At 26.5% G+C, this 12595-nt stretch overlaps 1 protein-coding gene across 3 annotated transcripts in view; it reads left to right on the top strand.

The window, feature by feature from the left end:
• The window catches only part of LOC148228059 (uncharacterized), a 339858-nt gene that overhangs the window by 217474 nt on the left and 109789 nt on the right, over nt 1–12595 (top strand). For 2 of the 3 annotated variants that reach the window (XM_088201007.1, XM_088201008.1), the window contains exons 2-3: nt 5959–6087; nt 9537–9582. In XM_088201007.1, the coding sequence (XP_088057133.1) occupies nt 6074–6087; nt 9537–9582 (60 nt within the window). In that variant the 5' untranslated portion in view covers nt 5959–6073. The remainder of the gene's footprint in view (nt 1–5958; nt 6088–9536; nt 9583–12595) is intronic. The other variant, XM_088201006.1, reaches the window with a different exon arrangement.

The following is a 12595-nucleotide window of genomic DNA, read 5'->3' as shown; positions in this document are numbered from 1 at the left end:
ATTTTAAATAATGGATAAATACAATGACTGTAAGTGAATTACAGTACATGTCTTTAGAAAGCGCTACAACTTTTGATAAATAATAAATAAAATCGTTCTGCATATTTCATTATCCCTAATTTAATTTTTTCATCATATGCTTGTTATTTTGTCTTTGTGAAAAACCTTGCATTTATAATCTGGCATAATATCACACCAAAATCAATGGTTTGCGCGTATAATCACCCTTATTCACATCAAATACACTCTCTCGTTTATATTCTATTAAAGCTATTTTGGCGGTTACGTCTAATATTTATTATTCTCTAATATGACTTAACATGGACCATTCCATTATACCTAGCTATTTTGCATCTCATTTACAAAATCCAAAATTAATTCCATTTAATTAGCACGAGAAGTACAGAGCTGTTAATTTGATAAGTTTCACACTTACACAGTACAACGAATTCATTTTTATATATTCAAACCTAAAAAAAAAGATATGGTAGACATACATATACTTGAAAAGGTCAGGTCGCTGTTAACAAAATATACTCGTATTTACTAATGCTCTTGAAACATGTTTAGTGTATTAATGTTTTCCATGAAAACGCTGTGATAATTACACCCAAGCATGTAATTATTCAACAATTATAATGGATGATCAATTTATGCCTTAATTTCGAAAATACATGATTTGAGAAACAAGTACATTTGGAGAGTGATATGATTTATATTAAATTCATATGCCAATAAAATCATACTGATTTGATAAAATATATAATATTAAAATAAACATATATAGAATTTTTAATTGCTTCTTATATTTTCAACCAAAATTTCATCTCGCTTACATAGTAAAATAGTTTATATAATCAAACACAACATAACTGAAATTTTAATGTTTAAAATATTGACGCGAAAGTATTATTTATTAAAATATGTTTAACGTCTTAAATCGACAGTATCTAAAAATTTAGATTAATACATATATACCAATATTAGCCTATATTTTTAATTCATTATATTAATATTATAATTAAATTATATTATTAAAATTTGTGATGGGACTTTTTATACATATAGTCAGATAATAATAATTTATATTGCTATAAGTCTGCGTTAAAATCCAAATAATAAGTTTATTATTTAGGAGAGACATTAAATCCGCCTATTATTCTTCGCTTGATAAAATAGTAATTAATTAACTATTTCAAGTAACAGCTTTCAATATTTATTGAACTGAATAGAACTAATTTTAAAGATGAAAATCTCAACGAATAGCATTTTTTATAATATATCTAGTAGACATTTATTAAATAATAATTATAACATGTATTAGTTTAAATTAAATTAATATATATTCTATGGCGTGTTTATGAATTAATCATATTTGTAAACATGTATTCTATAAAAAGTTATATTCAAAGGCCCAAAAAGCTTTCAGCACGTCATTTTGCATAAAAGTGAATGTGTACAGATTTTTATAAAATAATTTTACATTATTTATAAAAACATACTACAATATATAAGAAAATAAAAAAATATATATTTTCTGTTTTCTGCTAGAATGCCATGCTTGCTGTTCCTTTCATCAGCAATTAATTCAGGCATAGATTAATTATATCTATATTTGAAAATGTTAACAATAAAAATCTGGTAAATAAAACGAATGAAACGTTGACAAACTTTGCCATTGCCGCTTCAAATAAATATGGTAACGTTGAATAAATACAACTTTTGCTTTCCAACCGATTTAAAAAAAAAGAGCGCGCAATACTAAAATAAAATATTTTTATACAAACAATTAATCAGACTTAATTGAACGTATGATTGCTAGGTGTGGAGTAACAGTGTGGAGCAACATTATTATTTTTCTAAATTACAAGTTGCAAACTATAAAATACATATTTTTATACTTAATGATAGCTTTTAAATACTAACAATCCGATTTGATTACCAGAAAATACTTTAAAATATAACAATACTAAACCACTAATCTCGTTTATTAAAAACTACGATAAAATCAATCTGTAATTTAAATAAAGCCACAAAATGCCGAAGCACATATTGCTTTAGAGGCTGAATAAGCATTTCAATGGTAACAGATTTCTAGCTAAATGTATGATTCTAAAATTAGCACGTTATCACTTTAGCCTATTTTAATGCAAAAATTATTGCTACATACATATTATTATAAACGATACATATTATTTGATAATAACCATTTTCATGTATCGTCATGTAATTTGTGTCGTATTTAGTAATATGTGTGTTCAATTATTTATCATATGGAAATAAACGCTTAAAAAAAAGTTATAACTCAAAGAAAGAAAAATATGAAAGCTAAATTAAGCATCTTATTTACTAAAATATATTAAAATTATTTCTAGGTATTTAAAAAAACTCAGCGACTTCGTTCCTGTCTTATTTCTTAATGATTTTTTTAATTAGACATTTATAAGCTTTAAAACATATGGTTTAGTACAAGGTGCGCCAAAATAACGTCACGTATTTAGCTCTGCCGTTGTTCGAGACCAAGTGGAGTGGGAAGGTTCGTAGTAAGGTCTATGCCTCACCGTTTTCAGTTGCCATCATAGTTTGAAAGGGTGTGCATAAGGCCACAGTGGGGCCATAGACCTATATCATGTCGAAAACCATTGTCTCTAAAACTAGCTAAGATATTTATCTGAAATTTACTATTGAAGTAAATAAATAAGCTTCAAGTTATTTATAACTGTTTTTATTACGTAAGGTTAAAACGTTTTTTTTTTAACATACAAATATGCTTTTTGAAGTAAAAGTCTAATTTTGCTACAATATTGTCTATTTTTGTATTTACATATGAGCTGTTTATCAGGTAGCTTAAGGTTGAATCAGAAAGTTCTTAAGAGCAGCGGTCGTCTCAGTAGTTCGTGGATGTTCGTTGAGAGAATTGTGGTGGTCTGCGGAATAATTTAAATACACTTGAATTTCTTATTACTAAAATGTTTTGTTATATTCTGATTAGACTTTCTTTCAATTTAGAATTTTCGCCTTATTAGACTGAGCGGTAATTATTAGGTCAGGGTAATATTTAGTACAAGCAATGCAACTATTTATTAAAACTGCCAGATCTCATACGTATGTGCAGTAAAAAATCACAATAATCCAATTACACACCCAGATCGTCGTAACGGGTCATGATAGAAAAATGTGGGCGAGCACTAAGTATCCCTCACAAGAGTAGTCTTTTCAATGGTGATATGTTTCTAGGTGTAAGTTTTAATTATTACATGCTATTTTTCAAAAATATTTGTGCCTTTTTATATTACCATTAGTAATAATTATTAACTATATACATGGATCAATTTTATTTACTTAAGTGATATGTTGCCACTATAAAATTATTATATTATTACTACGATCTTGGTAAGAACATTTTGGCAAAAAAAACTTCCACTAAAGTTCTCGGAATCACTTTTAAATAAAATGTAGGTTCTTCTGACACGTAATAAAAGGCATTTTAGCTTTTTTTAGGGGAGGGGGCAAAATTTAGCTAGACTATGGTTGTTTTTTTAAATATTTTAATGACATACATTTCCAAATCCAAGTGAAATACAAGAGACAGAAAATGCTCCCACCTGCCTCTCCCCAAATGATGTCCTTGGCAATAAAGTAAATATACTTTTATGTATTTTATAAGCAAACCTGTCATTTTAGCTTTATACAGAGAGAGGGGGACTCAAAAATTGGTCAGTAAATGACCAGGTATTTAATTATTTCAATTTCATTAAAATTCATAATATTTTATTAAATATATTTTTTTTAAATATTCAAGGGGGGGATGCCCCAATATGCTCTTTCTCCAAATTATCACCCCTTGTGTGTAAAATTTAAGATTTCAGCTTATATTTTTCCATATGTAATTTATTAATTAATTTATAAGCAACGGAGCAAACGCTTAAAAATATTTTAAAGAAAAATATTAAATTTTTTACCATATATCATTATAAATAAAAGTTTAAATAATTATTTGTAATACATAAATCATCGGCGATCAATTATAAAATCGGTGAACTTTCCATTCAATAAATTGCGGGGTCAGTGAATTTCCCGGATACCATGAAAACTTGTAAATTTATAGTGCAAAGTATTAAAGTGCAAAGTATCAAATTTAAAGTGAAAGCTATAAAATTTATAGTTCAATTAATACACTCTCTATATAAATTGTTTGCCCTAACTGAAACGTTTAAAAATAAACAACGAATAAGTGGTCGATTTTGGAGTTACGCTATATTTATAAAAAAAAACAACAATATAAAAAAGTAGCGTTTCAACGCTACTTTTCCAGACTTAAACACCAATAACATGTAAAAAAAATTCTAGATAGTCAACGTGTCATTGTTTGTTGCTATATTGCAGATTTTATTATTTGAGGCTATTTATTTTTTGAGGAGAGAAGAGTTAAAGTCATTTTTGGTAGTAACTTACACAATGAAATTGGCAATCCTAAAATGTGGTCTTATCACTGGGTATATACAACTAGAACAAGAGTAGTTGAGTCGTTCTTGTTACGTGGTGACTGTATCCATTGACTGTATAGTTTGTAATTTATATACTCCAAACTTAGCTGAAAACTTTTATCTACAAATTCCGACCGAACAGCTGCTTTATGCTAAGATATTACAAACAACGGCTCAATAGCAAAGTTTCAGACTATAGTACAAATGTCATTGACACTATTTATTACGCTACTGTAAACAATTATAAAAGTGTGACTACATTATCACTCATTCAGAATAAATTGACAAAAACAAAATTGTCTAGAACGAGCTTTCGAAAGCTCTAACGGTGTCAGCGGCACGATTTTTCACAAATTTTAGCGTGTCGCCAGCAACTATAAAATAATTGATAACAGTCACGAAAGCGTTATGAATTATACTTTCGCTCCTTACGCCAGCTACAAGTACAGGCGAATGTCGCAAGTGGTCGTTAAGACAAGAGCATCCGGCTAGGAATGAATATTTTAAATGCAACTACAACTCGAGATGCAATTAGACGAGTAGAGCAACGAAAATTCGCCGTTTTGCAAATGTCTACCCTAATGTGACTGAAATAATGATTTATAAAAATATAAAGCATATGGATATTAAGGTCCATAATAAAATATATATAAATAGGACAGTACTAGAAACAATGCTTTACTAAAATTAATTAATAGTAAGATCTTAAATAAAAAATTAGATACACAAAAACAGAAAAGAAAGCGCTGTAGGAAGTTCTATTTGTGGGAGCAAGTCGATGAGGCACGCTCTGGTTGCGTCATACTCTGTGGGTGCATCTCTAAAGGCTGCAGTCTCTGGAGGCGCCGATGAGGTCCCCTCTCTATAGAATACTCTAATAAAGTGGGACTGACCGAAGTCGAAAGCTCGGCATTGGCCCATTTTCAGGTTTCTTTAAAATCTTTAAAATACGGCCAAATCTCAGCAAACTTTCTCTCTCTACAGATTGATTTTGATTTTCTATGGAGCTGAGCTTTTGTCAACCGTCTGCTCTTTAGTGTCGGAAAGTGGCATACTGTGTCATTTTCTTGATCCCATTTGCCATCAGACTATTCCTTGATGGACATATTTTGACTATAGAAACTTCCACTAAAGATCTCAGAATCACTTTTAAAAACAAGTAGATAATCTATTTACACGTAAACGACGTCTACGATAAATCTTCTAAAGCACTCGCCTTTGTTATGAGAAACGCTTTATACAGCTTCAGTTTTTTAATCGGGACCTATAATTTTAATTCCTTAAATAACCAAATATTCCCTTTCAATCGAAAAAGTTCAGAAAAGGTTCTCGATACCTTCATAAGAGGATATTTGGTTATTATTTGTTATTGTATTCCAGCGATTTTTTAAATGTTGTATAGTGCTAAGTTTTTTTTTTCAAATTACTGAAGGGTGCTGTATTCAATCAAACACTTTTTGAAAAATTCCAGTTTTGAGTTCCGGAACGTCTTCGAGAATCACGATCGCTTCCTCTTCCGATACTCGTTAAAGCTAGGACGTCTGCACTAGCCGACTCGCCTATTACTGCCGCCATCCGGATTCTTAATGCGCTGCATCCGGTTCGTATCACTTAATTTTCTATCATGTTTTTATTATTTTTATATATATTTTTTAGTGCGTATTGTAATAATACAATGTATTGTTTTTTATAATCATGCCGCATATACAATACATAGGTAACCTGTTAAGCCACAATAATCTTAAATTAATTGTTTTTTAATTTGCGCTTTTACGCTGTTTCTAAATAAAAAAAAAACAGAATTTTAAGCAAATAACTCTTGAATTTTGCATCACAGTAACGCACATAGTTTTTAATCAAAAATAACAACGTCATGATGCCGCAATCGTAATCACCAGATGTTTTTTGCAACTTTTTTTATCCTCAGATAAAGAGTACATTAAAAAAACATACATTTGCGAACATAGAGTAGATATATTATTTCACAGCCGTTTTGTGAATTGAAAAAAACGCTAGCCTAATTGAATTTTAATACTCTTATTGAGAAATACTATACGAAGTACAATAATAATAATTTAAATAAATTAATTTTAATGGACAATTTGTGTAATATAAATAAAACAACTTATTTTGCATATGTAACATATTTTTACTATGTTAAATCAAGTTTCATATTGTAAATAAAAATATAAGTTTAAAAAGCATATAGTTGGTTATATCACGGTTGAAACGGAAGTGACGAATTTCCGCTTTAACGTAGTTTCTGCAATTCTTCGAAGTGATATTTGTAAAGGGCTTTTAACGAAAGCGCCTTATGTGTATCACTATCTTAGTAATATAACATTTATTATTGTAAATTCTATTAGGTTTTACCTTAAATAACAGAAAATCGATCAGTTTTTGTTGTGTATGAACTGTATGATGGCACGTGCTTTTATTACATTATATGCTTGAGCTTTCGTGTATCGACGAAAATTCGTACACCAATCACGTAAAACGTGAAAGATCGACGTTTTTCACTTGAGAAAAATTGTGCATGTTTACATTTTTCACCAGCTCACGTATTGCGAATTTGAATAATAAATGTTAAATAAATTATTTCATAAAGTATTTATTTTTTAGGAGTAAAATTAATTTTAATAATATTCACGTCACATATTTTTTTTACGAATTTGGATACCCTTTTAAAATAAATAAACGCGATAAAATGAATTTGGATAAAGAATGGACGTTATCACAAAGAGACATCATCCGCTCGCCAGAGTAATGATGACGTCCCTTGAGATGTATTTTATATACACAAAAAATAAATACTGAAAATGGGCAATTTATAACTTTTTATATATATGAAAAGACGGCTGATTTTATATTGCGTACGTATATATTTATTGCTGGTAAATTCTGGTTTCATTGTAAGTCTCATTTTCCTCAAAATATAAAAATCACTAAACGACTTCATAGAACAGACAGTTTTGAATAATATTAAGCTCAAGTACCATACTTAAGTAGCATTAATAATATAGTATAAATAAAACATTTGTAAATGAAGGTCATGTCCACTTCAAGCATAAATATGTTTGTTTCCCTAATACAAGAATGACATTTTTATTAGTTTTATCAATATGAAAATAATTATTATTATCGTATATTGCTTGTTTGTAATCATGTTAGATTTATTTGATATAGCAAATGTGTCTTATTTATGAGGTAAATAAAAAATGTAAATGCTTTGACGTCGATTTATCTTCGTCGCTTGTTTCTTATACATTTTTTTACCATTAAATACCTCTTACAGTACTCACAAACAATTTCATAGAATTTTGCTGTCGCATAAAACAACGCATGATAACATTGGTAAAAACGCTTCTTTTCCCTCCAATGTTTTTATCTTAAATGATACTAAAATTTAAAATTTAAAAATAAATTCGAAAAAACATAGGGAGGTCCAAATTATATTTATATTAAGCGTAAAATATATCACCAAGACTAGTTATTAAGAAAGCAATAACTCACTACTTTAGCAATATAATTTAATTTTTTTATATGTATTGTGTAAATTATTATGTGTAATTGAAAAAAAGAAAATACCTTACTTAGTTTGTGATTAAAATGTATTGTTTATACATATATTAGATAAGATTAAAAACAATGGTTAAAATTATACATGTTTGTAAAAGAAAAAAAGGTAAAATAAAAAAGAATTGTATTCATTTTATATTTAGATATTATATAAAAAATACTAATATTATACCAATATAATTAACTGGATTATGAATTAACCATTTAATATATATAAAATTATTTGACATGTACTGTTTTAAATACAAAGCTTTGCTTACATTAATAACTATTAAAATAAATCAAGCTATTTTTATTATTTTATAAACAGATGTTTTACTGCAATAAAGTAGCATGGATTTATTCAAGCTTTTAAAGCTCTGTTGTCCGAATCTTATATCAGAAAAAAAAATAAATGGCAACATAAGTATCCGTACCATTTTTGTATTGCTAAATATTATACATAAAGCACCTTATTAGAAAAATGTGACTAGATAATCTTAAAATAATTTGGTTTTAATTCGTTATTAATAAACACTCAAGAAAAATCGTCATATTCATTTAAAAAAAAAACATATCTATGAGTAAGATATAAATAATTGTCAAAAAAGTATCAAAATAGATAAGTTTTAGTTTAGCACAAAATTTCAAAATAATTACTCTTATTGAATAATTGGAGGATGCTGATAAAAAAATCAAGTTAATTAAAAGAAAGATGCAATTTCGTATGCTTTCTTGGCCTTAAAAAATAATTGATACTTCTTAATGGTTTAGCAAGAAAAATGTTGCTTGCTTGTCTGCAACTTAATTAAAAAATAAATACTAAAAAAAGCACTAGGAAAAAATTAAATCTTATTACAATGCGTTTTGAAAATTATCTATCAAGAATAAATATGCATAATAATAATAATTAATATGTATTATTAATAAAAAGTATATTTTTAAGTATTATTGTTAAAACTCATTGTAACACTAGTAAACATGTTTTAATTAAAACAATTTTAAAAATAACAATCGGTGATTACTCACGCGATAAGAACGATTATTTGTTTGAAGAAGACTTGCCACGATTGCGACCATTAGATCAATTTAACAATCAATAAAACAACACAGTAATTATAAAAATATATAATGTAAAAAATGAAACAGACACTAATAACAATGAATTTTCTAAGTGTCTGAGCTATAAATCAACCAAAATATATTAAAACTATATTGTTTATTTTATTAATAATGTAGTTTCATAGTATTTTAAAATTGTAATATCAATTTAATATTAAAAAATAAATAAAAAAACATTTTTATTACTTCACTAGGAAAATCTATAAATTCAATTTTAATAACCCGACGAACCCTAATATATTAAATAAAAAAAATAGTACAGATTACAATAAACAATAAAATTATTCTTGAATCTAAAATATATTTTTAAACTTTATTACTAATTTGAGTTAAATATTAAAATAACAACTGTTTTTTTTTTTTTTTCAGGGCGAGGGAGAGCGACTTTGAGGCTAAAATAAACTCCGGAAATCTAGTAATATTTTATTAAGTTAAATTGTGCAATTTTCTAGACAGTGCTTGTGAAAAAGTGTAATGATCCGCTGAAGTCTCTTGTGTTTGTTGTTGTTTGTTTTCGGTCTCGGTCTGGTTGTCTATCGTCTCGAATCTTGAATTGTGATCATTTGCTCTTTTAATACTTAAAGAAACTACATAGATATATTGTTGTAAAAGCAGTGTCGCTTCATTGTGCACATTTTTAAAGGATTCTGCAGCTCTTGACATTAAAAATGAGCTGCTTTATTAGCGTGTCTTATTGTTATAACACAGTGCCTCTACTGATCTTTCAGGCTTTTCTGGCACATCTTTTATAGTGCAAATTTGTCTATGTATCTATGCCTCAATTGATATAAAACAGTACAAATATTTATACATTTGTATATTTTTTTGCTTTCAATACCGCAAACAAAATATTTTTACCTCAATTCACTAACCACTGCTTCAGATTAAAATATTCAGCTAAACATATCTGAATTTATTAATATTTTTATATAGCTCGCCGTAATCGCTAAAATTAAACGCAAAAAATTGCGATGTTGCACAAATTTATTTTAATGCATGTGCTTTGATACATTTACCGCGAGCTGAAGCGTTTAATTAAAACGTGGAAAATCATAGCGTATAACAGCAGGTTTTCCCATTTTATCAAATATACATAGGTATATGTTATCGGCACATGCTGAATTTCATAATATGTTTCTAAATATTTACACAGGCAAGTCGTATTAAATTTTTTCAAACGATATCATTTTTAAAGTAGACGTGTTATGACGTTTTGATGCAAAGGAAAAAATCGTGCGAATAAATATTATATTTTTTCTGTTTAACACAACATTATTTGGGTGTGATCTTTAATCTGTAACAGTAGACTTGACGGTTTCACCCTAATACAAAGTAAATAAGGTGCGGTCACTAGGTATCGTTACTAATCACTAATTGAAGTATTGTCATTTCTGAAAAATACGCGTAATTCGACACGCATCGTATTGCGTGGCCTTTTTTACGAGATTTGAATAATATTTTTTTTATTTGCTAATAATTTAATTAAAATAATAATATAATTAGGATGAAATAAATAAAATCCACTACAATATGAAAACTTTGATGGTTTAAGTCTTAGCTAAAGATAATGCATATTACCGAAAAATTTGGTTCAAATCTTAGATTTATTAGTTCTTACAATATTTTCGAAGTAAATAAACAGATGGTTATTCTAAAAATACATATATTATTTAATTTAGTAAAATATTATTTTAATATGTATTGCCATTAATTAATACAAAAGTAGAATATTAAAATTCTTATACGATACTATTTTATCATGTCATATAAAGATCATATTTTATAAAAAAAACTATAAAGATAAAAACGGTAGGCTTTCACAAATATTAAATTGGTCATGTATTAACATTACTTACTTTTACTTTAACATTATACATATGCGTTTTATAGACCTGCTAGCTTATCCATCATGAAATTGCTTTTTTTGCAATATAAAATATTATGGTGCTAATATTTTTCAAGAATTTTACCACCATATTATATATAGCATTATTGAAGTTATTTGTATATCAATGGAATAAAAATGGTCTTATGCACTTTAATGAAAATATACACATATATATACTAATAAAAGTTCATAGTACATATGTATATATTTTTTTTTATTATTAAACTTAATATATACATATATTATATTCACATAGTTACAACTTATTGTTTGTTTTATTTATACTGAAATATAGTTGTACCTAAATATAAACACCAGAAACAGCTGGAGGGATTTGTTGGTCGTGTCTATATAGAATTAAGTAATAAGAGAAAAAAGGTCTTCGAGTTTAATTAAGTTAGCCAACCCCAGATATATAGTATATGTGTGTAGATTTATATTTGTATAACATAAAAAATCTTCACTTTTTAATATTATATATATATATATACTTAATGTTACAGCTTATTTTTATATCGTAACAAAACTGCTACATTGAGATCCATTTTTTACATATCTGTGATAAATCGTTATAGTATTTTTCCCAAATAAAATAGAAATAGAAATAATTTATTTTTTCGGAATAAAAACAGCAAACCAAAAATTATAATTTAATAAAAACTCATATCTTTTTTTATGTCTATTTTATTTATTACATCAATTAACATTTATATATCATAAATTACCAATATAGGTTTATACTGGAAAATCAAAATACTAGTTTATATTTGGTCATTTTAATATTATTTATAATCGATTATAATCATATATGGAGTTTAAAAATATATCATATAGTAACTTTGAACATAAATATTTTTCTAAAATTATTTAACATAATAAAAATAATATAAACGATATGTTTTAGATTTAATTATATTATAGAATATTATATATATATAAGACAAAAATATCTACATATAAGTATTTATATATTTTTATTATTATTAATTTATGAATCTAGACCAAAAATAAAATATTTCGGTTATTGGAATTTTATAATTTTAAAATAATAATATATCTATACAATTACCATTTTCATTTTATATATTAGGGTACTAAATACTATTAATTATTTATAATGATCCATTTAATTACCAATTATAAATTTAGAGATCAATTTTTGGTTGTTTTGTCCTTTAATTAAATTATTTTTTACTTTGTAATTCAATAATGACAAAAAACTATTTTCAAACAATAATAAAAAACTAATGAATCAACATGATCTTTAATATATGTACATATATAATAATTTAAAACTTATCAGTAGATAAAACGTTTCACATTTTGATTTATATATAATCATTATCATCTACTTTAATGGTAGATGCAATGCATATTTGACACACATATTTTTATTATAGAACCAGTGAATAATAACTAATGTTACTTGTGATATATATATTTTTTTAATTATTAATGAATAAACTAAATTATTTACACATCAACATCTATAGATTCAAGACAGTCGTATTAAATATAAATTCAGTTCTTTATAAATCAT

The sequence above is a fragment of the Plectrocnemia conspersa genome, unplaced genomic scaffold (genome assembly GCF_051122295.1).
Source record: "Plectrocnemia conspersa isolate PC_06_02 unplaced genomic scaffold, ASM5112229v1 ptg000012l, whole genome shotgun sequence".
Classification (NCBI taxonomy): domain Eukaryota; kingdom Metazoa; phylum Arthropoda; class Insecta; order Trichoptera; family Polycentropodidae; genus Plectrocnemia; species Plectrocnemia conspersa.
Note: the sequence above shows the minus strand (reverse complement) of the source record. Positions and strands in the feature narration are given on the sequence as shown.